The sequence below is a fragment of the Cylas formicarius genome, unplaced genomic scaffold, assembly GCF_029955315.1.
Source record: "Cylas formicarius isolate icCylForm1 unplaced genomic scaffold, icCylForm1.1 PGA_scaffold_10__41_contigs__length_53128322, whole genome shotgun sequence".
NCBI lineage: Eukaryota > Metazoa > Arthropoda > Insecta > Coleoptera > Brentidae > Cylas > Cylas formicarius.
In genome coordinates, this window is record NW_026844214.1 from 34,980,574 (window position 1) to 35,007,174 (window position 26,601).

The following is a 26,601-nucleotide window of genomic DNA, read 5'->3' on the forward strand; positions in this document are numbered from 1 at the left end:
TCCATTATAAAATCTAAAAAATGTATTGAAGTATGGTATCCAACCGACTCTAAAGTCAATATTGACACCTCGTCTTGAAGCAGCCGAAGTTGCTGTATATCGGCTGCTTTGGTCGGAAAAGATTTTGGTGTCAATTCCACCTAACTTTAGGACCAGTTTTAGCCTGGGATTTATGCTGCGGGATGCTGCTTGAAATGGTTTTTTGTGCGTAAGTAATACGATGCTCATAGAGAATTTAATGGATACCAAGTTTTTTAAACCTCCAGCACCGGATCCAAATTCCACGTAATAGCGTATGTTAGCAAAATCTTTTAAAATTCTGTAAATGATGTTTGTATCATCCTCGTTGGGGGTAAAGATTAAGTTTAGAGGCGATCTGGAGGAGTTGATAACAGGAGATGCCCCGCTATGCAATACACATTTCAAAAACTCTAGACAGTTACCTATGTTATAAGAGAGCGGGTCTGTGTTGACTTTGTGATGACAGGAGTCCAATATTTGTTGAAATAACTTGAGTACTGATTGTCGGTGACTTCTGCTGGTGGCTTGACCATGGTTGATATTGTCGTGTCCAGTGTACTTTTCTTCATTGGAGAGCACCGAATAATTTCTCTGCCACCAGGGAAAGTTCCCCAGCTAGTGGGCCTGGTCCCGAAGGAGGATAGTATTAGATTGAAATTAGGTTCGAAAAAAATGAGATTTTCTGCCAACAGTCTTTTAAAAATAGGGTACCACGGTTGAGAAGACCAATTTTGGTGCAACTGCAATACCCAGCGTTTTTTTTTGAATAGATTTATCCAACCCTTGAGTAGCGCAAGGAAAAAGGTAGGAAGGCGTAAAAGAAATATTTGTTCCACCGAATAGGGAAAGGGTCTTCTGCCAAAGAAATTGGATCGGCGAGCCAGGAAATACACAAAATAAATAAGAACTAAAAGTCTTTATCAAATGTGATCACATTTGATAAAGACACGGTGTTGTTGAAACAATTGTCATGTCAAAATATATAATTTCGTGAAAATCTGAACTTTTAGTTCTTATTTATTTTGATAAATTGATTTTCATCAAGTAAAAGCCCCCTCAGTTAAATTCAGGAAATACACCTTTTGCACTTATTGCTTATTCGTGAAGCGAATAGATCTACTTCAGGAATCCCGAATTTTTTAGTATTCGGTGTTTCGGTTCGTATTCGGTATCGAGTGATAATGATCTTCACTCTTTGCCCGCTTTAATTTTTCTATTGACGCAATGTAGCTTGCAAACACTGTTAAGATTTCGTGTTCGCACCATTCCCAAAGTTGTTTTGTTACATCGTTTAAGTGTTGAAATTTTAAGCTGCCTCCTCGATTGACACAAGATTTTGCAATGCAATTATCAGTTCTGAGCAACATGCGAATATTATTTTCATTTTCCGTCGATGACTTTAAGGCATAGTAGCTGCTTTTGTAGACGATTTTAAAAATGGGAAGCAATAATTGATTGATTTTCATATTTGAGGTGTTTAGTGAGAAGCTCAGCACGGTTATATATTGTTGTCGCTCTGAAACACTTTGGTTTTGTGTTTTATGGGTTTTGTGTACAGAGAGCGAATTGTAAATATTTGTATATATTTGCCTGCTTCACTCAATTTGTTGGTATTAGTTGCTTGTTCTGTCACTTGTAATTTTTGACCAATTACTGCCCCGATTGCGGATAGACCACAGACTAACTGTGTGTATGTTTGTTTGATTTTGGATGAATAAGGGAAATACAGTTATTGGGAATTTTGAATTTTTCTGTTATTTCATCTTTTCGGTGCTTGTCAAGCCATTTTTTATGATTGCACGTCAACGCAAAACTATTTCGAAATCGGCCTAATCTGCTTGTTGCCTATAGTCCTCATTAGCTGTGAGTACTCCCATTTCCGAAGAAAAGGGCTCTGATAGCGAAATAATATTGAAATAATAACTAAATGGATATGCAAATATTTCAAAAATTTTTAGCGCGGGCGTCCAAACGGTAACGCGTGCTACCTGTCTGAACGGGTACGAATGTTCCCCGCGGGTGCTATTGAAATCGCCCGATTTGCTCTCTTGCATTACACAGTTTTGCCGGCGACCCTACAATTTATTTTGATTGACTATTTGTGGGCTCCTTGCTACCTACCCGACCACCGGTTTGACGAATTTTTTTTCTCGGTCTATACTTGCCTTCTTTAGTGCTTAGTTGTTTTTGAAAATGTTATGCAATTCTTTTTCGAACAGCTGTTCATCCGTTTTACTGTTTTGGCTAATTTGGCACAATCAATGTATAGATATGGTAATATTTTATGGATCCGTTGTGAACTTTAAAGTTTTTTGTCATTGAGATAATCAGAATATCGCCTAGGTAAGCAACCAAGAGAATGCTTAATTTTCTAAGAAAAGCAGATACCGACTTAGGTGTACACAATTGTTTTTCCTTTCTACGAACGGGTATCTCTTTGACCCAGTTCAGAACAATTGGGTCACTGATTGTTGCTTCCCATGCATCTAAAAATTTACCTTGTTCAAGCAACCTATTTCCTGGTGGTAACAGTGTTCCTTGTAATCTGGCTGCTTCCCTCTTCTGTATTACACACTAAATAAGAATGATTGCTAATAAAATTAAACTAAGTAGCATACCAAACCAAAGAATATTGTACACAGGTAAGTGTAAAATTATTTTCTATTACGGACCACAATTTTACTTGAATTTAAATTCCGAATATAGGTAATAATCTTGTTGCATTGTATGTTAATGACCAACCTTGGATAATCCCATTCAAAAGCAATTAGTCACTTTCTTATATCTATGAACAGACCATACGTTACTTGATTTCTCACTAGATGAGGGCACACTCGTCGAATCGCTGGATTCCAAACATTGCAGTTTACTCTGAATTTTCTGAAATCCTTTCGAAGCCCGCTTTTTCTCTCTATTGGTTATTTTGGCATTTTGAAGACGCAAATTTATTTCGTCGACTTATAAGAACACGACAAAACGGAATGATTCGCAGGCCCGGCCAGCCGGTGTTCGGCGGAGACAAAAAGCGAAAAAAAAAATTAACCGTCGTGATCGAGAACATGATGAAAGGATATTACAGTGTGTAATTGTTTCAAGGACAAGCGAAGGAAAATCATTTATATTAAAGCAAATGATGAATACAACCATCATGTAGCCATGACGTAAAGATTTTCGTATATCAGTTTTTTTTTCAATTTAACACATATCTTAAAAACTCCCGCCCTCTCAAATTTGATCTCTTTTGCGTTGCGTTTGTTTTTTATTGGGAAACAATATATATTGCGCCCAAAGGTTTGAATTTAGTTTGGCTTTTAATTTAAATCGCAAATATCTCAAAATATATATAAAAATTATTCTAAATTTAACACATAAAACTACTACAAAGTCCAAATTCCATGGTTTTCTCAAAAATCTGCCAAAACATGTTTTTTCTTATTTAAATCGCCTGAAGAAAAATGACATATTAAAATTTTTGAACGCTATTATCTCCAAAGCTATTAGAGCTAACAAAAAAGAGTAAAGAACATTTATTATATTATTTACAAAAATGGCAAAATATACGGGGTATACATAATAAAAAAATCTTACTTTCGCCAAAATGTCACAAAATAGCAATATTTTATTTACATAACATTTTTAAATATCAAATTTATTCACTTGTTTTAAGTTATAGGTTGGTTAGTTTTCGTTAACACCCGCTTTCAACACCGTTAACACCGTGTTTCCAAAACCATTCCGCTAATTGATATATTTTTTTTTAATTTTTGAAACTGTTAAGATACCAAAACAACATTTCAAATGCCTTTGATTGGATCGAGTATATGAATATTAACCAAAATAACATTATTTATTACTATTCTATTTTTCCTCTAAATTAGTAGAAAGTAGAACAAGCAAGGATTTTGTATTGGGTAGTTGTCAACAGTGATAATAAGACTGAATAAAGATATCATTATCATTTGAATTCATTTTCGCATGGAATTATGGTGAATATATGGAAAACTACAATACTGGTTTTCAAACGGTGAATAAAAAAAATTAACAAAGTATTGCTATTTAAGGAAAACAATAATTAACTCATTCGCACACGCTTGATTTATGGAAAGACAGGGACAAAGTTCGAGAGACATATAGTGTCAATTTGTAAATTGCACTTCATTAAATTCAGTATTCATAATTCCTACATTGTATCTAATTTAACGTTCATAATAGCCAAGCCAGTTCAGGCCAAATTTAATGCTTATTTTTGGGTTTTACCATTTGTGAAATAATAATCTCAATATATTTTCAAGTAGCTAATAACCGTTTCTGAGAATATTGAACAAATGCAGTTTTTTTTTTAATCTGGTGGCGTCAAGTCCTTTGCTTTTGCTTTCAAAAACAGTTTACGATGAAACTAAGTCATGCCTTGTCAATCAAAACTAATAATACTTTAATAATAATGTCAGGTTGTTAAAAAAAATCATTGCACGATCCTACTATTTTTTTAATTTTGCAGTTACAGCTGAAAATTTTTATGGAGTGAATGAAGATGGGAATAATGTCCGGAATGTACTGATCTGGGAATAGTTCGTTGCGAAAATTGGGAGTAGGTGTCTTCTTGACCGGGTGCCATCATAACTATCGGTCGAATGCTCAGAGATTTTCTCGAACCGACTACGCTGGCTGAATCACTCACGAAGGCACTGTTTGTTTCGCCTGAAATAAGATATTTGTAATTATTAAGATCATTTCTTTTATTTCAAAGAAAATTATCTAATGATATTTTATATGACTTTTTTTTTAGAAATTGAAAAAAATATCTAAATCCAAAAAGACGCGTTTTTAAATTTTGATTTTTATATTCTACCTATCCACAAGGTTCTCAGTAGAGAAGAGTTCAATATAATTCCGACTTATATGATCATAATTATAGAATATATTTTGGGCACTGATTTCCGATTTTATATATAATAAATATAAGGAACAACAAGGATAACTAAACCAAAACATAAAATTGATAACGGTGATGGAAGAAAAGTTTGAAGAAATTTTTTGCTCAAAACCGCAGCTTCAAGTTCGAAATATTTTCTAAATATTGCAACATTTATTATTAATATAAATAAATTTCGACTACAAACGATTTCCAAAATGGCGTTAAATATTTAAATTAGAATATTTAAAATAAAACAATGGTATTTGATGTAGACTTTGTTTCAACGATCTTTTCAAATCTAATAAATTTCGTCTCTTCGTATTTCATTACAACCACAGGCTAAATATTTTAGTGTTATTTTTAAATCCATGGTACAACCATCGGTTAAGTTACACCTTTGAAGTCCACAAAAAAAATGTAGGTTCGCATGCGCGAATCATTTCAACCAATTTCAAATATCTCTTTTAACTAATAAGATCTTAGGGCGATGGCAGTTTTCAGTTTTGATTTAGCATTTTTTCGGCCGAATTTTGTCAAAGCGATTTTTCTGTATGAAAATTTCATAGCCATGAATATGTATATCAATAGCTTTATGGATACAACCATTTTAAAGCCACTACAATTGGAATTCCGGTACGATACCCACCTTTGAAAATACTTGCGGGCGCGTATTGCGGCTCGGGTTGTAAACTAACATGCCTATTCGCCAAAATAAAGGCTAAAATAGATAAAACAATTGCGTCAAGGCAACCGATTGCGGCCAATATGTAGGCCCATCGCATTCCGCATTCTCCCAAATTATATATGCCGCTTGTTAGTCCACATACTTTCTTCACATTTAGGTCCGCCCAACCCGCTGGGTACGAGCAACATCCTCCTATCAAAGCAATACCTACAAGAATAGAGATTTCGAAACAAACACTTTCGACTTAACTTGTGACTATTTCCAAATCTGCTGTAATTGCTTTTTAACATTGTTGTAAAATTAACACTATACAGATTGTCCGGGAAAACATAGGAAATGTCGGGGATTCTGGTAGAACGCGAAAAAATAATATGACGAGTTCAAATACACTTTTCCCTGTTATACAATGCAAAAAGGGTAACGCCTTTCTTTATTCTGTTATCTAATCTATGACCGATTATACTCTGCATGTATGGGTTATGTACGTTTGAAGAAGGGCCGATGAGGAATGAATTGTGTAAGGTGCAATGTATATAGTTTTCTATATAATAAACGAATGTGTTTAAGAAAATAAGCTTGATTTATTAAGTACAACATCCCACACGCTCTCCTTACGAAGGTATGAGCCCCTAAACGACACCACTAAAAATTAGTTTTTCTTGATCAACTTAAAGTACTTAATTTGTCGAAATATAATCGAATCCAATATATTTTGCAGGTTTAGTTTACCAGAGGTGTGGACTAAGACACCCAACGCATATTTTTTTAACACCATATACAAATAAAGTAAAGTAATATATTACGCCACCAGCTCTGGCACGAGCCGATCGAGTGCTTAATAAACAACCATTAGTTTTTGGGTACACTTTTTCAAATCGGCACTAATACATTTACTGAGTGTTTGACATGGCCATAAGAAGTGACAAACGTAAAACAAAAGATCTAAAATAAACCGAAAATATCCGATACCTCCCAAAGCCGTGGCTAAAGTACCCGAAATGTCCGAAGTGACTCGTGACTATTGGTAGCGTCTTAAAGTGACACTTTCCGCCCGCTTAATCAGTGAAAAAAATAAGAAAAAAACGATTTATTTTTGTTATTTTTAATAAATTATTAGCATATAAATTATAAGTGGTATGAGAAAATACTGCTTTAACAATAAATTACTATAAATTGAACGTATGAACATTATTTAATTGTTGCGAGAGACTTAACACATTTTCTCCAACATCCGGTATAAAATTGTTTTATTGCAATGTAGAGATTTAAGACTTTCATCCCTGGAAAATGTTATGAAAATTTAAATGCATATAAAAGTTATCTTACTTTAGACACAAATTTACAAAAAGAGCAAACCATCAAATTTTATATTCCACGAAGTGTGGAAAACAAAAAAAAAAGAGGAAAAACGGTAAAATAAACGTTTATTAATTTATATTACAATAAAGAAGCAACAACTCTCCTACTTGTTATTATTAATATTAATTTTAAATGTGCAATTCGTAGCATGTTGTAAATAAATCGCTGATGCCAAAAGATTTTATTGAAGCAAGCAGTAACACTGACTGTTAAATTTCTGGTAACACCGGAATTAGATTCTATTTTTGATTTTATACATGTACCGAAAATTGATTGATATATTGTTTTAATTTTGGATGAACTAATCAACAGTAATAATTACAATATTAAACCCATGAAAAAAATAAAACAATAAAACATTGACAATCTTTTTATCATGAGCTGGTTCACTATGGCTATGGCTATAAGCAGATACATTGTGTGTTGTCTTATTACTGAAATAAAAAAAATACTTACCGGAGAAAAGCTGAACCCAGGCGCATATTTTGAATACCCTCGTTGATCGGCAAAAAAAGAAAAGAATCATTGCAAATGTTACAATAAAGGCGAATAACGCCGCCAATGCAATAAGAATTGCCGATGTTTGGAAAGCAGGGTTCGATAGGTTTAAAAAGTTTTCTAGCCTAAAAATAATTAACAGCATATTGAAATAAATCCGTACAATTTTTATTTTTTAAAATAACCGATTCAATCATTTTTGTTACCAAGAATTGTTTAGAAAGTTTGTCGAAGCTCCAAATAAAAAATAGATAATTAATAAAGTAATTCACATAAGATTCAAATGCGAACGTATTTTACAGATTTGTATATAAAAACTTTGCACATATACAGAATTTTTTAAAAAACATGCACCAACCCTCAGGTGGAAAGCGTCATTTAAAATGACAAAGGGCTAATTTTAGTTTATCAGAATAAAATTGTGGAGTTCAGTGCCTCCCGGGAGATATCTTAACGAATGTTATTGTCAAAAAGATGTACGCCACTGACTTTGTTTTTGTTATTTACTTTGAATAATCCACTAAAAGTACTTAAATGTTCAAAATTCGGAAGAGCGTTTTTAAAAACATTTATTACACAGAAACCGAAATAAAGTTTTATTTGGACTAACCGATACAAAGGCTTTAATAATTAAGAGCACATTTTACACTATAACAATCGAATAAATAGCGCTTTTGATGCGGTGTCAGCGATGCATTATCTTCGCTTAGCATTGTGCTTCGTCTGCAGTTTGGGGCATATAACTAAGTACAACTTTTTTACTTTTAAAATAAGAATTATGATAACGCATTTTTATGAATGTTTTTTTGATGAATAAACTATTAAGAATAAACTATTAGTTGTAAAAAATTAACACTAAAAAAAATGATGAAAATGACCACCATAAAAATATTTTTTCAAATATTCAACATTGTTTATTTTAATTGAAATAACGTTTGAAAATGTTTAATTGTTGAATGTTAAATTTTAAAGTTATTTTTAATTCTTATAGTTTTGGAGGTCCCCAAAAATAAGCGCACTTTAATTTACACTTTTCGAGAAACCTACGACTGATGAAATTTGAATTTGAGCACTGGAAAGAAATAATTCTAGTTTAAACTAGTGGTAGTCACGACCAATACAGCATCTATAGTAAACAAAGTTGTCTCTATTAAAATACGCGTATCTATAAAAATGTATTTCACTTCGGTCCACATACAGGAGTACTTTTAGGTATGGCACATTTATTGTTCAATAGAGATACTTTACCTAATAAACTTTTAGGTACATTATTTATATCTAGTCTTAAAATAGACACCTACCTAAGGATTTATATAATATTATGTATCGTCTCATCAAATTGTTCCGTTAAGTACTAACCTTCCTTTACATATTTCACTACTTTCTTCGGCGACACACATTGACCACAATCCGAATTTACCCGGATTTTGGCCTTTCGCGTTTCCAATCCATTCTGAAGTAACAAAAGAAACCACGACGATAATATTGTAACATATCGTAAATACCCCCCAGAGCACTCCAATCGCTTTTGAATTTCGTACGTAATTGGTTGCATATATTTGCGAAGAATCGACATATTCAATTTTTGAACCCATGTTTTCGAGTACCTAAATGTCAACGGCCACAAATAAAATTTCCTTTGGCTTATAATACAATAATATGGTGAAACATGTTCGCACCCGCGTCGACAAATCTCAGACGACTACGAGTCTACTACTTCATGGCGAACCAGAAGAAGTACTCCCTCCATGCGCTACCTGGACTGTCGCTTGGCTTCTGTCTACGAAAAATAATATTTCTTCGGTATTAAGCAGAGCATTTTACCACATTCAGAAAAACTGCTATAGTATCATCCTCTTAATCATAACCCGATTTAAAATTATAATTGGGAGAGTTTAGATCAGGATCGATTGTTACGTTTTATTTAAAAAGCGGATCTTTTTCGAGGAACATACTAGCAATTTGTAGGAAAAGGCAAGTCCAAAAATACTATGTTTGTTGCAATAAATCGCGGCGCATCATTCTGTATAGAAAAAATATGCTATACCCTTTATCTCCGCCGTGTTTTATTAAAGGGCATCAGATTGTGGACGACGTTTAGGAAATTAAAAACTGACATATTGAGATACTTATTACAAAATTTATGTGATATGTTTTATAAGTACATACTGACTTGTATTATTCTCTTTTTAAACAAAAAAAATATTTATATTAACTAAAAATAGCTATTTTTTGATATGTGCCATTATTGCGCCCAGTGTAAATTATTGATATGCCAAATTTCATTTTTTTTTTTACCTCGAATTTAAATTATATTGTATTTTTTAAATTTAACACCCTGTATATTTTTAAAGAAATGTCGTAGATAGAATGACCCTATAAAAATTTGACAAAAATTGGGAGCCGTTATTTTTGATCAACATTTATACACTTTTTTACACTGCATAGTCGCATAACGCAACGGCAACACGAGCAGTAAATACAATTGTTATTATTTTTTATGTGTTACTATGCACGTTCGTGTAAACAAATATAATTCTTTAACCGTATCAACAACAATATTTCTGGATTAACTTCAGGTAACGTAATGACGTCAGTTGTTGAATTTCGCCCTCCAAGCAAATTAAACTTTAGAAATTTCCTTCAACTTTGTTTGATAAACAGCTGATATCTGTCATCGAGATGGAGATGAATAAGAAGACAACCTCATTCGAATTTGAAAAATTTTTAGTAGAGTTTAGGATCCCCTCTCGTCTAATAACATGCGCTTGGAAAAATTCGAATCCCCTCTCATCCCACCTCATACGTCAACAAAAAATTCAAGGTACGTGATTCGCATTTTCCGCCGCAGTTGAAAATAGAAATCTGCGATGCGAAACGCTTTTTGATTTTTGGTCCAAAAAAAAATGAGTGACTGCGGAAGTAATAGTCTCGAACAATTGAGATATCAAGTTTATTATGCTGCTAAGAAAGGTATGCCGAATTATTTGTATACCCTTCTTTCTGATATTAAAAAGTCGGAAATTAATGACCTATTAAATCAGGTAAATGGTTTTTCACGTTTTCCTTTGTTTGCGTTTGTAACTCCTTTGTTTTCTATTTCCTGCTGAGAGTATAAACCAGCTATTAAATCATTTATTTTTAGATAGTAGCTAAAAAATGTAAAGTTCGCTTTGATATAACTCTTGGGTTTTGCACTAACATTAATGTACAATGCTTTGATGGATGGTTATTAATACTTACTCGCTCGCTACTTTTAATTTGTGTTTTAGAAAGTTGTTGATGGGGGCACTGATAAGTGCACCCCTCTAATTATAGCATCAAAATATGGGTACGACAAAGTTGTTCGAATGCTGCTGACAAAGTTTAACCCAAATATTGAAGAAGAAGGTGTAGTGAAGTTTGATGGTTATGTAGTTGAAGGAGCTAGTGCTTTGTGGTGTGCAGCCTGTGCAGGTTTGTATTTGTTATGTTTAGATATACATTATTACATAGTGTTGTTAATAATAATATGTATATTGAAAGCCTTAATAATGTTTATGTTGTTGAAACTATGTAGTGTAAAACACTATTCTGTAGGTTTACTTCTCTTTTTTCAATATTTGTTAACAATATATGTTTATCCCCATATAAAGCATGAATTTGTTCCTTTATTGCAAGTTGATTTTGTAATCTGTAGATCAGAGCCCATGTTTTTGTGGGTGGAATTGCATTAATATCATGGACAAGACATATCACTTATAAACAAAAAAAATAGGCAGAAAAGCATAAGTAAATTTTTAAGTATTGGTAGATGTAAAAAATAACAAATCATTAGATTTTAGATTTTTTGTTACCATTTAACTTAACAAGTGAGATATTTTTTAGGCCATTTACATGTGGTTAAAACTCTTGTTAGAGCCGGAGCAAATGTCAATCATCCCACTAAAACGAATTCTACTCCTTTAAGAGCAGCCTGTTTTGATGGGCGACTTGATATAGTCAAATACTTAGCTTGTCACAAGGCTGATATTCATATAGCAAACAAATATAACAACACCTGCCTCATGATTGCAGCATATAAGGGACATTTAGATGTAGTGAGTATCAGCATAGCTTAAGAAATGTAACTTTTTAAAAAATTGTGGAATATGTGTGGCAGTTGTAGTTTTTTTCCTTTCTCAAATTTGTTGTATTAATATTTGGAGCATTTCACTTTGTCAGTGGTACTAATCTTAGAGTAAAGTAATTACTATGCTTATGTTTTAAGTTTTAATCAGTTTATTTTATTGTTTTTATGTTAATTGTTAATAGGTCAGTTTTCTACTCGAAAATGGAGCAAACCCAAATGAAAGAGCATTATGTGGGACAACAGCTTTACATTTTTCCGCAGAATCTGGTCATTTGGAAGTTGTGAAAGAGTTAATGAGTTATGGAGCACAATTTTATTCGAGTGATGCTGGAATGACTCCTATAAAATCTGCTGCTGAAAGAACACAGTATAAAATAGTTGAGTTTTTATTAGATCAATCAGATATTACTAAAGAAGAACAAATTGAAGCATTAGAACTATTAGGAGCTTCATTTGCCAATGACAAGGAAAACTATGACATAGTAAAGGCATATAAGTACATGCATATGTCTATGGCACTCAGGTGTGTATATCATTCTCATTATGCTGAAATATAAAGTTAGTCTGTAAAAAGTTCAAAGAAAAGAAATTCAGATTTTCCATGTGTATTTTATGCTTTAAGGTACAATGATCCAAATCATGTGATAAAAAAACGGGAGTTGCCACCTATCCCAGCATATGAAAATTGGATTGAATGTCGAAACTTGACTGAACTTGAACTTATTCAAGGTAATTCAAACAGTCTACATATGGAAGCATTGACAATAAGGGAAAGAATTTTGGGAATTCACAACCCAGAAGTTCCTCATCCAATAATTTATAGGGGAGCAGTTTTTGCTGATAATGCCAGGTTTGATAGGTAAACTTTAAAGAATTTTTAACTATAACGAAAACACAGCTATACCAAATTTTTGAAATTTAGGATTTTATTTTAATAATATTTTAATAGACTACATATTAGTTTTTATAATGAGCCCTATTTTTCAAAAAGGGTAACTTAGCCAATCCAGTATTTTTAAAAATTTCAGATGCCTGGAGCTATGGCTTCATGCATTAAAACTTAGGCAGACAAACAACATTTCCGTTGTTAAGGATCTCCTGAGATTTGCTCAAGTCTTTTCACAAATGTTACATGTTGGAGTGCAACTAACATATGAACATGTAACAGAAGTCTTATCAGCTGCCATAGTAGAACTAGAAAGAAATAAAAACAAAGTATGCATACTGAATGCAGAGGATCTTAAATCACATGAGGTAAATACATATTCTCAGTTTCATTTCTTGTAAAGATATGATTCAAGTTAGATAAAAACTTTCTCTTGAAATTTTTAAGGACATTGAGAGAGAAAAATTATAAATAATTGTTGTTTGCATTCTTTTTATGGCCTAAAGTGTAATGATTATTTTTAGGACGACATTGAAAGCAATCTCACAATTACTTTGTACCTGCTTACGATTTTAACAAAATTATTTAAGAAATGCAATGACGAGGAAACATTTAATGTTCAACGAATGGTGTTTTTATTAAATCAAATGAATATCAAACTTAGAGATGGACAAACTCTTCTGCATTTGGCTTGTAATTCGGAAACTCCTGTAGATGACTTTCATACAAATGATGTGTGCAAGTATGTATGCAAGCAATATATTATAAGATAAAATTCTTGCCGGCAAAGAGGTAATTAGTTATTTTGATGAAACTTGAACAATTTATTTTTTATAATTTATTTCACAAATAAATATATTTTTTCATACAATTTGTGATTTCCTATTTTTGCAACACTCATATTTGCGGCTTAAGTAAAAGACGAAGAACTTGGAAGAAACTTTAATTATTATTTAATTTGGTTATGGTTAGGTTTAGAGCAATGACTTTATTTTCAAAGAAGACAGAAATATCTGATGTATTCCTGATTTTAGTTTAAACCAATTGAATACTAATTTTTATGCAGAACAACAATTTCGATACTTTAATGAGAATAAACGAATAGATTGGTTTTAACCACTTTTAATGACCTTCTACATCAAAATAGTAGCATATTGCATAAATTTTATGGAATGTATGTTAATCATACAATATGCTTGCAGATTTCCTTGTGCTGAGACCGCCAGGTTATTAATTAAATGTGGAGCTGATGTAAATGCAATGGACAACGAAAGAAATACACCTCTTCATATTATTGTCAACTACCATAATGCCATTTCTGATTTTACGACTTTGCATTCAATTATTACTGATTTAGCAAAAAATGGTGCACATGTGGATATAGTAAATAATAAAGGAGAAACTCCCTTGGAATCCTCCACAACAGGTAGTAATTTAACTGTGACTTTCAGACAACAAACTTGAGAAAAGTGATTTTCCATATTTACTGTTTGTTAGCTGAACCCAAATTTGTTTCAGTTTTATGGTTTTATGAAAGATATGTTTTTGGGATTTTCCAAAAATAAGTGATTTTACGAAAATACTATGTAAATAGAAAATTCTTAAGGATATTAAACCAAGGAGTTTCAATTCTCTTGCATTCTTATGAATTTTTGTTCGTTTTGGTTATGTTATCGCTGTAGTAGAGAGTGGATTTTTTAAAATTATAACATCGAATAAAATAAAATCCTGTAAATTTCGTTTTATGTTTGCAACACTATTTTTATTCAGTTAAATAACTAATTATGTAATGGGGGTAGTGATATTCAGCATAGTTGCAAAGTAAAACTATCCTATGTATGTATGAAGATATACAGGATGTCCCTTAAGTAAGGATATATGGCAAAATGGGAGATTCTTTCGTGCATTTGATACTTCCTATCTTTTTTGCGCCTTAGTTAATGAAGATTTTTAATAAAGATATCACTTGTTACACTTTTTTTACACATATGCCTTATAAATTTGGCTCCGAGTCGCCGCTTTCGAGAAATTTGGTTTTGAACTTGCATATAACTGAATGGTAGTACAGACATTAACAGGGTTTTTATTATAATTTGCTTTGGAATTTTTACAAGAGACTCAAAAAAACTTCGATCTCAATAAAAACAATTTTATGAATATATAAAGTTAATTAAACTAAAGTAAAATACACAACATATTCATAAGATTTTCATAAGATTTTGATGCTGTACTAAAATTCATCTCGATCATGAACTTCTTGATACACTAGCGACTTCATATACACAAAAATCAATAGGATTGAAATCTTAATTCCCACAACCAGTCCAATGATTAGGAAATTGATTATTTAGGTAGTGTCTAACTTGGACTAACATTTCGTCTTCCAGAAGTTAAGTGCTTTTAACGCATTTGTTTTAGTCATAGCCTACTTTGTACTATTTTACATTCTTTTATTGTCATTATGTTAGTCAAAGCCTATTTTGAACTGTTTTGCATGTTCACATTGAAATTTAAAAGGTATAACTTTTTTGTGTGAAAAAAGTGTAAGAAATGATATATTTATTAAAAATCTGCATACACTATGACCAAAAAAAGTTAGGAAATATCAAATGCACGAAAAGTACCATACGTAGGGCTCTCTAAAATTTGCCCCAAAATTATGACAATGGATTTCTCATGTCAGAAAACCCCAATTGTATAAATTTTGTGCAAGGAGCTCGGTTCTTTCGTTAAATCATGATATCTGCATAAATGCATAGATAAGGAAGTAAATAACCATATGCAGACATCTAGGTAATCTGGTTGATTAAGTAATACAATGACATACAATTTCTGAATCACTTGCTAAAGTTTGTGGCTTTTAAACATGTGTATTATTAATAAAATTTAAAATGTGCAAAGTAAAATAACAAAACATATATTTTAGGTGTAGCAGAGATAATACTCAAAACACATATTAAATTAAATTTAAAGTGCCTGGCTGCAAATGCCATTAAAATCAATCATGTTCCTTATCAGGGACAAGTACCCTCAAGTTTGGAAGAGTTTATTGAGCTTCATGGAAAAGGAGTGGAAAGATTGAAAAACGATGGAAGGTGCTAATGATTAATGATTAACTTTTATAGGGTTAAATTGTAAATTTTGTAAAAAATTGTTTTGCATAAATGTTTTATTTTAACAGTTTTTATAAGTGATGAAAAAATGTTCTTTCCTCTTTTTCTTCAATTTTATTTTAAGTTTATTTGAATGGCTGTGTTAATTTCAATGACAAATAATCAAAAGTAATCTCAATGCCTTTTATTTCTAGTTACTTTTCTCATAGGGTCATAGCCGTTGAGTTTTTGGGCGACAATATCATCAATTATTGGATGTTTTTTTATGTTATCTCAGAGCTTTCAACAGCGAACTGCTATATGCGATTTTTACAATGCATCTCACGAAATAATACTATTATGCAAATTATTCTTCAACGCGGCGCATTTTCAGAATTCCAAATAAAAGTAAGTTATATCTTAAAAAGTATTTTTTATACATTTTTTTATCAATTTAGTAAATGTTTATGTCAAATAAAGGTCACTTGCTGTTTATTTTACTCTGTGATGGCGCTTTCTACAAGTGATTCACTTCTTCAAGTTTTCTTTATAAGTTTACGTGTTAGCCACTTCATACTAATTGTTATTAACAAAAAATAATCTTTCTGTAAAGATTTTACACTCTGCAGTAAGCAGGCCTTGACTTAACAGTACCTACTGTTTTGGCAGAAAATATATATCATGCAAAAGAAGTCATTTTATTGTACCTGTTATCAAATGCATGAACGAGAAATAGTAATATGTAGAATAGTTCATGTTAATTTCAATAATATATAGCATATTTAGTGTATATTATTTATCTGGTTCAGGGTTATGATTATTTGATATAAGATTGCACGACAAAAATTAAGTTGCTGATTCTAAATTAATGATATATGTATATCTGGTATTTTAACAAGTCTCTCAATGTCATTTTATACTCGATTCGTAAAAATATTACTCGACAGTTCTCGCAACAACATATACAAGTACCTTGTACTTGCACTGTAACAAACCGCAGCTACAACGATAATACACATTGAGTGTGTCTGTAATAAGTGTGATACTCGTCGCGCAATCTATATTTTAAAGTGTGAATAATAATATTTTTTTAAAAAATAGGTACCTAAGTGTAAATCAATTATAATTTTCCATATCCATTATATAATATTGTGTAGATGTCGCAAGGACGCACCTCAGGCCCCTATGGTATTTTCGAAAACCCGCGTATGCTCCTAAATTTCATACAATAACCTGCAAGCTAAACACTTAATTCGTTTTTGCTTGAACATTTAACGGGATCTGGCCATATTTTGAGAAAGTATTCCTGTAAAAATGCCACAGTCAAACTGAAAACTATCCAATTGACGAACTGATGCTGCTAGGTGTTATTAGTTGAAAGCGAGATGTCAAATGCCGATCATATTCGCCATTCTCAACAATTTCTTGATCTTCGCTTCAGAAGTTCGTGTGTTATCAGCATATGCAAGGCGAAAAAACCTTTTTTTGTAAAGCGTACTGCAAACTCAATGATGTGGCTGAAATAACCTATTATCCATTACACAGGGTGTCACCGTAGCTCTTTTAATTGCAGTATTTGCGGAAATGTTAGTGAATGCTACTCTCCGAGAAATTGTCATTTGCTGTACACCCTCATAAGTAAATAAATTATTGTCTGTATTTTATTTATTGGGTGTTATTATTACTATTTTAATTATAATAATTATTATTATTATAGAGGGACGCAGCAGGCCCACAGTGCCGACCAAAGCTGCTATTATTACTTACAGTATTCTGCAACATATTTAAAAAATGAAAAATATTTTTAAAAGGGTTGTGCACGTGGCATTTGCAATTGCTTTAGGTAAACTATTTCGGGTACGCACTACGTGGTTGAATAAAAACATTCGTCGACGGACTATAACTCTGCGTCCCTGAAGGTCGAAAATTGGGCTCCTCTTGAATATAGGAATAGGGATAGAACATCTGATGCACATTTGAATTGAAACTTACAGGATGTCCCATTTAAGGTGACGAATTTATTACCAACTTGGTTATAACCAACCAAAAAATAAATTTTTAAAGGGGTATTTTTTTATGTTGAAAATGATCTAATTATACTCTTTATTTGTTAGGATTCGTAGTTAATCTTACAAAAAAATTGCACTCGGTTGCCTTCTCTCTGGGTAGTTATTTAAATACAGCTTCAACCTAGGTTACTATAGCATAAAATATTGTAGCGTATCGAACTTCTCCTCAGATGAAAAAGCACGTTCCATTTTGTATAGGAAAAGAGAATCAACAGCCAAAAAGGATACAGCTACAATATGTCAATCAATCATTGAAAATTTAATAAAAAAATTTTTTTCTCAACAGGACGTTATTAAACTTTAAATTTTGCAACTTTATTCTAGTTTAACCATCTTCGCACCTCTTATGGTTTCCAATAGGCCTATGGTAGACATCCTTATCTTGGACACATTATATAATTATTAAAAAAATGGTTCTAATCCTTGCTTTAAAATAATCAATTATGGGCAAAGAGTCACTTTAAGGTGTCAGCTTCGTTAACCACATCACACGTTTCCAAAAGTATACTATGCAACACGATCATGCTAAATCAAACTAGTTACTAAAGTGGTATTTACAAAACTTGTTGGATAATACTTTATAATATTTTATTTTTGCAATGTCGTTGATTATGGTGCACGACCTAGTATATGTGACATTCTGATGATGGGGTGAGTGCGTGTGTATATTAGTTTGTTTTTGCGTGTGCCAAACTAAACGAAATGCAATATATAAAATATTGCCTAGTTGCTCAGAAACTAAAAGAGAAATTCACGAAAATTTCTGGCTATAGTTACAATTATTTTCTTCAGTTATTATACTGGCGACATTGAGTTTGTTTAATATTTGTTTAAGGTTAATAAGGCTAAATATAAAATACATTGTATTTATTAATTACAAAAATGCGCGTTTTACTATATAAACACAATAAATTTGCTTATCTTATCAGGCACCCAAAATTTACCTATGTTAAATTATAACGACAATTTTTAAATCCTTTAGTGATAGGTATGCATTCAGAAAGACCAGGGGTGCCGGCAGTATTGAAAAAAGAAAGCGACTATCATATTGATCTTCCCCTAATATTCAAAAAGCAGGAAGGCCAAAGGTAAATTTACGGATTTTTGGATGTCAGGATGGAAATATTAGATTAAGATATACGTAATACTATTTACAAACTGTCTGGATTCCTCCTACGACAACTGACAGAGGAGAAATCCAGAAGATTTGTAAATAGTATTTCAGTATCCTGTGGAAGTTTCTTTAAAAAATTAAAATATACGTAGTGAATCAATTGACCTAAATATCCGTTTTACATATTTTGTATTCTTGGTCAATTCAGTAGAAACTTTAAAAATGTTTCCCTTCGGAGAAACACCTCGCTCCACAACAAGGAATACAGATGGTCTGAAGCCAGATTCGTCAGCAAGAGAGGGAGGGTTAAAATCTACCTTAGACACATTCCCCAAAAATCCATGAGATATGTCAAGGATCTTGGAAATACATTAGTAAACTTACAATGGAGATGGGTAATTTTAATCGTAACTCTCGTAAACCTCACCGCATATTTCACGTGTGCTTTGATTTTTTACTGGGATTCGTGGCTGAGTGGAGATTTTGAAACTGACCAGAAAGGTAAGTCTTCTAGGTAATTCTAATTATAAGACATGAAGCTACCCAAAACTATATAAGAGTTAAATATTTTCAAGTCCTTAATTACAAATCATTAAAATACGTAGAACATGTTTATAAAGTTCTTCAGATATACGTTTATTAAAGAGTCACTGGTGATAGAAGTGCCTTTTCTAAAACTTGTTGAATAATGACTATTAGGACGGAAATGCACTAAAACTGAAATGCGCACTTAAAAAAAAACTTCAATACTCGAAAATATTTTCCTTATATAGGGATGTAGGACGAGGTATAGATTGCGATAAAGTTACCAGTTTTGATTAGTTCTTAGTTTTTTTATACGCAGTTAAAAAATAAATATTAACTTAAGAATATGGCTTAGAAAAACACTTAATCGCTAGTGAATATCGTCGATTTTCCTAGGTTTGTTATAAAAAAATATGATTTTAGGTCAAGGTTTATGCATGAAGGGAACAAATCACGCCTTTGCAAAGTTTTTTATGTTGGGCATAGAAACCATAACAACTACCGGCTACGGATATTGGCACCCGACGGAAAATTGTAACTTCTTCTATATTGCTTTGGGATTTAGCACACTGATTAGCATATTGATAGATGGAATTTTTATTTCAGTTGTCTATGTTAAACTGAACAGAACAAAAACATTTACCTTCGAACAAATCTTTAGCAGAAAAGCCGTGGTAAATATCTACATAGATTAGACATATATTAAAAGAAATTTATATCCAAAGGAGACCGGCATTTCATTGATAATTTTAACACAGATCGTAAAATAAAAATCTACTTTCGTAGATTAACGTTGTATCTACTGTATAATTTAAACTTATATATTTTCACAAAGCAAGTAATACATTTGAAATTATAATGTGTGATTATAAATGTGCGCTGAGAATCTAATTATATGTTGGCTTCGTACGTATTTAGGGTTTGTGTTGGGTCTCCTTTAGATATTCTGTCGTTGGTTGCACAGTAAATAATGACAGTGGTACATTGCATACATTCACATATATTACATAGTGTACAGTTGAGTTTGTTGAACCCGATAAAAGAGTTAGCAACATTTTCTAATTTAACGTCTGGGACAACATTCGCCAACTTATGTTGTAAAATGGTTTGTCGTAAAACATTAATATAGATTAACAAACTATCTACATTGCTAACTATGATTTAAAAAATGGTTGACTTTGCTCTTATCTTTTATAACATAAAGGTTTATTCTTTGCAGGTGCTAAGCCTTTTAAATGATTGTTTTTCCGCATCTGTTTATTTATTTATTCCTTCTTCACTTCTTCAAAGACGTAATTTATATTTTCTATGCAGATATATGTATTTCATTTTATATTTTATATTTTGACCAAGTGCGAAAAAAAAAGCGTCTTTAAGTAAGATGCTTTTGCTGATCGAGTTCATTTTGGGAACAGTTGATATATCTTAGGTGTAAAATTTAAAAAGCTGCCCAAGTGGTTTTCGAAATCATGGTTTATCGGATGCTCGGTATTGTGATTGATAGAGTATGCATTATATGAGTCAAAAAATCCAAAAGACTAAGAGTCATGTACAATGCAGAAAAATCGTAAACATGGCTAAAGTAAGGTTGATGTGCAAAAAAATTAGAGCTGTTTTTCATCAAACAGTAGACATCACCATTTTTAAAATTTTAGACAGTTGAAAGTGACCTGGAACATTACAAATCGCCAAAGAAGTTTGCAGTAAAGGTATATGTTTTGTTTCTTTTTAACTCACGAAAACTTACGAAACATTAATAACGTTGATAACATAGAAATTATTGTTGCTACTGTTCCTATGAAGATTTTATCTAGTTATCTATTAATCTCTATCTTAATAAAGTAATTAATAATTTCACCACGTTTTCATAATTTTAAAGTTATGTTTTTTGAATATAAATGTTTTATTGCCATGGCTTTTTAAATGAAAACTTTAGGTCTGACTTCTAAAAAATGTATATAAAAATTATCTAAAATGAAGAAAATGCATTAAAATCTTTCTTGATGAACATCTCCAATAAACAACGCCCCTTTAACAATCTTGTAGCACTAAGGATGGATTGGGGAGTCCAGCATAACCGCAAATGTCGTGCTTGTTTCTAATTTTTTACAAAAACCATAAAAATGTGGAGAAAATCTGACTATATACTTCGCCAAACAATCAAGTTACCGTCATGAAAATTCGATTACAAATTTCACTAAAACGGACTAGTGTGGAAATGCGACAACCACAACCTTGTTATTTTTGAATAACGACCGAAATAATTCGCAAAAGTTCATTTTGGTCATACATATGCTGCTGTTTCGATTTAACAACACCTTTTAGAAATAAATAATATTAATATCACTACTTATATTTTCATTTTTCTAATAAAGGGACAAAATATAATGAAATACATAATCTTTTTAGAAGGTCCATTCTCGTTTATTTTACATCGATTGGAAAAAAACTATTGTCTAAATATTACATTTGCTAATTTGTTCCTGTTACAATATTTACTTACTTAACGCGCAAATGTTGCAGGTATCGTTCTGCAATGAGAAGCTTTGCCTAATTTTTCGTCTGAATGATAGGGATGGGAAACATTGGATCAGTACGGCTGTACGGTTATACTTACTGAAGCAGTTTACATCAGCGGAGGGTGAAATCATTCCAAATTTTGTTTACGAACTAAAAACAAAACCACACGGAATGTTATTTTTACCAGTCGAAATAATACACGAAATTGACCAACACAGCCCTTTATGGGATATGTCCGCGCAAGAATTTATGACTACAAAGTACGTATCAATTTAGAATCAAAGATTGCAGCTTAATTGCTAGCAAGATATAGCAGTAAGACTTGGATCATAATTAAATACTTTCGTTGTGAGCGTTTCAGTCATTTATGTAAATGTAGGTCCGGAAATGCAAAGTTGCCAAGATACAATATGTTAAATATCTTTTGGCAGATTTTGTTGAAATTTTGTTAAGTTATTTATAATGATGAAGGGCAAATTTTGCTTCAACTAGATTTAAATTAATTAGCAAAGTCGAGTGTAGAATCGAAAGTACATAGACAGATTATCGTTTATTTGTTGACAATAAAAAAGAAAAAAAACTAACTAACCCATAATATAGTCAAAAGTAGTCCAAACGGTCATCTGTATTTACACATCAGAAGTCGAGATAAAATACATGTACATCTGTAATATATTCAATTCAATTCAATGCCTTTTGCAAAACCTAGTTATGAATTGTGCTTCTCGCATTTTTCTCAGACATGCTACTAATAATATCTGGAAAACTATAGATTAGAATTATGACAGTGTAGGTGAACTTATAATTCTCAAGTAAAAGGTTTAATTTATACCCAGTTACTTATTCATGTTTATGTACTTAGTCAGTAAACAGTCTATTTCTACTCCCGTCTGTAAAATATCCAATTACACACCGATCTAGCGTGCGGGAAGCATCACTTTACCACGTCAATTTTGTTTTCCACTGGTTCGAGCCACTTCGGACATTTCCGGGATTTTACCGCACGGATTTGGGAGGAATCGGATGTTTTCGGAGATTTTACCGCATGGTTTAAATTTTGACGTTTGTCAATTCTGACGGTCATATGAGTGAATGTATTCGTGTTGTTTTGCGAAAATATGCCCAAAAACTAACGGTCGTAGTAAAAGTTTAGTATGCAACACGTTCCGTAAACTGTTCACTCATTTATTAAAAAAAAACATTCGCTCCGCTGCACTCCGCTCGTGCCAAATAAACTCGTGACTCAAATGCCATTTATCACACTTGTTGCATAATATACTATTTTTTACTCTTAGGCTGTTTTCGTATATTGTCTCGTTTTCGAGCGAAAAAATAAAAATAATAAAAATTGATAAAACTTAATTTTATGAACATTTATTTTTTGGACCCTTTGATCACAGTAAACTTAGTTCTACAAAATTAGCACCAAAGAAAATGTTGAAAACGAGCACCACCAACATAATTACCGGCATGTAACCTATGACGGAAGGATATTTTTATACTTGTTCTTTACATATTGACATATTACATGAACTAATTATAAAACTAAGCATTTCCGGACCTTCGTTTGTGTGAACTTTTTTTCTTTTTTCGGATGAAGAATTTTCAGCCGAGCGCATGATTTTTATTTACACCTCGTCAGTACTAAATATTATTATTACTCTAGCAGTCATTAATCACTGCCATTAACTTAACTTACGGTTATGATTAAAATTGTTTCTGAATGATATCATCAGTTCGTTTATTGAATTGCGAACTTAACACCTAATTAAAGTGTCACAACCCGTGACTAAAGTACCGAAAATTATCGAAGTGGGTCTCGGCAGTCTTTAACGAAGCTGACATTTTAAAGTGACACACGCATGACTATGAGAGAGTATCACGTAGACAAAATATTAAATTACTGTATATAAAAAAAGTGCCGTGTCTGTGCCGCTTCAAAACGAAATTGGAGTTTAACGCATTATTATTTGGGTTTGGGGGAGTCATGTTTCAAACAGTTTCAAATTGAGCGTTAATGGCAATATAATCAGCGCAACATCCTTTTTTTCCTAATTTCTTTTCTTCTACAATTAATAGTTATGAGATATATTAACGCGCTTCTATATATATTACATAGTGTACAGTTGAGTTTGTTGAACCCGATAAAAGAGTTAGCAACAATTTCTATTTTAACGTCTGGGGCAACATTCGCCAACTTATGTTGTTGCCGTAAAACATTAAAATATATTAACAAACTATCTACATGGCTATCCATGATTTAAAGAATGGTTGACTTTGCTCTTATCTTTTATAACATAAACATTTATTCTTTGCAGGCGCTAAGCCCCTAAATTATTGTTTTTCCGCATCTGTTTATTTATTTATTTCTTCTTCACTTCTTCAAAAACGTAATTTATGTTTTCTATTCAGATATATATATATATATATATATATATATATATATATATATATATATATATATATATATATATATATATATATATATATATATATATATATATATATATATATATATATATATATATATATATATATATCATTTTATATTTTATATTTTGACCAAGTACGAAAAAAAAGCGTCGTTAAGTAAGATGCTTTTGCTGATCGAGTTCATTTTGGGAACCGTTGATATATCTTAAGTATAAAATTTAAAAATCTTCAATATCATTGTCCAAAGGCTGCCCAAGTAGTCTTCGAAATCATGATTTTTCGGACGAAGAATTTCCAGCCGAGCGCATGATTTTTATTTACACCTCGTCAGTACTAAATATTATTATTACTCTAGCAATCATTAATCACTGCCATTAACTTTGCTAGTAAATTTATCCTGAGAGAATTAATACGATTATGATTAAAATTGTTTCTGAATGACATCCTCCGTTCGTTTATTGAATTGCGAAATTAACACCTAAGTAAAGTGTCACAACCCGTGACTAAAGTACCGAAAACTATCGAAGTGGGTCTCGGCAGTCTTTAATGAAGCTGACATTTTAAAGTGACACACGCATGAATATGAGAGAATATCACGTAGACAAAATACTAAATTACTGTGTATAAAAAAAGTGCCGTGTCTGTGCCGCTTCACGCATTATTATTTGGGTTTGGGGGAGTCATATTTCAAACCGTTACAAATTGAGCGTTAATGGCAATATAATCAGCACAACATCCTTTTTTTTTCTAATTTCTTTTCTTCTACAATTAATAGTTATGAGATATATTAACGCGCTTCTAGGTTCGATGCTATTGTAGACCCTAGGACCTTCTCGCTACAAAAATATTTATATCCGCCTGTTAATAAACTTTGAAAATAAATTGCATTCGACAATTTAGGTTAAAAATTAATTTTTAGGATCGAAATTATAGCGGTGGTGTCTGGAAGTTCTATTCAAACGGGCCAATCCACCGTAAGTCAAACTTCGTATCTCAATAAGGACATTATGTGGGGCTACACATTCAGCCCTTGTCTGGAATTTAACAACAAATTAGAATTGGTCGTGAATAAACGAGCATTGAACCATACCGTGCCCCAGGAAGTTCCACTTTGTAGTGCAAAGTGTTTAAACAAATTACAAAATCAGATTGCAGCTCGTAGAAATTCTATGAATCTGAACTTACTACTACATGGTTTGGATATTGTTCGGACAAGTAGAAAACATATCGACCTAATAAAAGTCTGTTAATTTTTATAAGGTTTTTAATAAAATTAAAATAGGATAGACGAGCGACGACTAGTCGCTATATAAATAAATTTTTTGAAAACAGCCTCTTGGTTGATTTCTTGAACTCCGCATTCGAAACTTGAATACAGCATAAGTTGAAACCTCCATTTTAAAAAATCTTGATTTGTTTAAACATCTTTTCACTTATTTGTAGTGTTGTTATCATAATGATTTAATTAACTTATTGATTATTATTATTACCAAGTGATATTGCAATAAACCTTCGACGAGACATCAGAGTCATGGCAAACGTGGCAAGTATAAAAATTTGTACAGGTAATAGTTATTTCCAATGATATTTATTTAAATTTATTGCTCACTCTGTATAACAGACGAAAATTCCATCTCTCTCCACACAGTTTACAATATTGTTCAAAAGAATTAATTCAATCTTTTACAATTTTTCATTTTCATCTAATATATTATCCTCGAAAACTGCAATTCTCTGGTTCTTTTAGATTTTTTGTTCATTGCAGCCACATCCTATACATAATACAATACAAATACAAAAAATGTCAAAGATAAATATTCCAGATGTTTATTTGTTGAAATTATGTCTAGATTGAGCGCGAAATATAGCGATTTTCACATGGATTGTTCCAAATATCTCGAGCAGCGTGGGTGATTATGAAAACCGCAAATATAAAAATAGTAGCCCCTGAAGCGGCCTACAGTATTATTTAAACCAAATATAATCGAAACAATGTTTGAAATAAAAATTATAGCTCTGGATCTCTAGCGTTTCCTGCGTTAAGAATGTTTTCGATTGAGTAGACAGCTCTCGAAAACATAAATATCAAGAATAAAAGTTTATAGCACCGTATCTCGCGGATCTTTTAGTCCAACAACGGCGGTCCTATAGGACCTACCGTTGCCGAAATATAACATTTTTATAGGACCGTAGATACTTTCAAGAAATTCGATTTCATCCATTTTTCGACAGTAATAACGTAAAAATTATATTAAATCCCAGACAGGGCGAGTTACAGCTAAGTGTACGTCAAGGAACTATAATACGACCTTTACTTTTTCTTCCATATGTCAACAATTCGGCAAATGAGATTCTCGACAATAAGTCTCACCT

General features: G+C 32.0%; 3 protein-coding genes across 6 annotated transcripts; 2 read left to right on the forward strand and 1 right to left on the reverse strand.

Moving 5' to 3' along the window:
• Nucleotides 1-4,412: 4,412 nt before the first annotated feature.
• LOC132701958 (LHFPL tetraspan subfamily member 5 protein) lies at nt 4,413-9,194 on the reverse strand. The gene is made up of 4 exons (XM_060670320.1): nt 8,838-9,194; nt 7,437-7,603; nt 5,583-5,828; nt 4,413-4,719 (listed from the first exon to the last, which is right to left on the reverse strand). Exons 1-4 carry the CDS (start codon nt 9,071-9,073, stop codon nt 4,520-4,522), a joined length of 849 nt encoding a protein of 282 aa, XP_060526303.1. The 5' UTR covers nt 9,074-9,194; the 3' UTR covers nt 4,413-4,519.
• Nucleotides 9,195-10,178: 984 nt separating this feature from the next.
• On the forward strand, nt 10,179-16,179 carry LOC132708048 (protein fem-1 homolog B). Of its 3 annotated transcripts, none has more exons than XM_060680151.1 (9): nt 10,179-10,522; nt 10,751-10,934; nt 11,346-11,557; nt 11,772-12,112; nt 12,212-12,448; nt 12,618-12,843; nt 13,000-13,217; nt 13,678-13,901; nt 15,402-16,179. In XM_060680151.1, exons 1-9 carry the CDS (start codon nt 10,385-10,387, stop codon nt 15,575-15,577), a joined length of 1,956 nt encoding a protein of 651 aa, XP_060536134.1. In that variant the 5' UTR covers nt 10,179-10,384; the 3' UTR covers nt 15,578-16,179. The 3 variants fall into 3 exon arrangements, with proteins under 3 accessions (XP_060536134.1, XP_060536135.1, XP_060536136.1); XM_060680152.1 differs by having other exon boundaries at nt 10,179-10,451; nt 15,402-16,178; XM_060680153.1 differs by having other exon boundaries at nt 10,179-10,302; nt 15,402-16,171.
• Nucleotides 16,180-18,586: 2,407 nt separating this feature from the next.
• Nucleotides 18,587-25,512, forward strand: LOC132705336 (inward rectifier potassium channel 2-like). 2 transcript variants are annotated; one of them, XM_060675876.1, is made up of 5 exons: nt 18,587-18,724; nt 18,989-19,251; nt 19,699-19,949; nt 21,799-22,055; nt 25,148-25,512. In XM_060675876.1, the coding sequence occupies exons 1-5, from the start codon at nt 18,627-18,629 to the stop codon at nt 25,476-25,478; spliced, it is 1,200 nt and encodes a 399-aa protein (XP_060531859.1). In that variant the 5' UTR covers nt 18,587-18,626; the 3' UTR covers nt 25,479-25,512. The 2 variants fall into 2 exon arrangements, with proteins under 2 accessions (XP_060531859.1, XP_060531850.1); XM_060675867.1 differs by having other exon boundaries at nt 18,590-18,724; nt 18,959-19,251.
• Nucleotides 25,513-26,601: the final 1,089 nt, after the last annotated feature.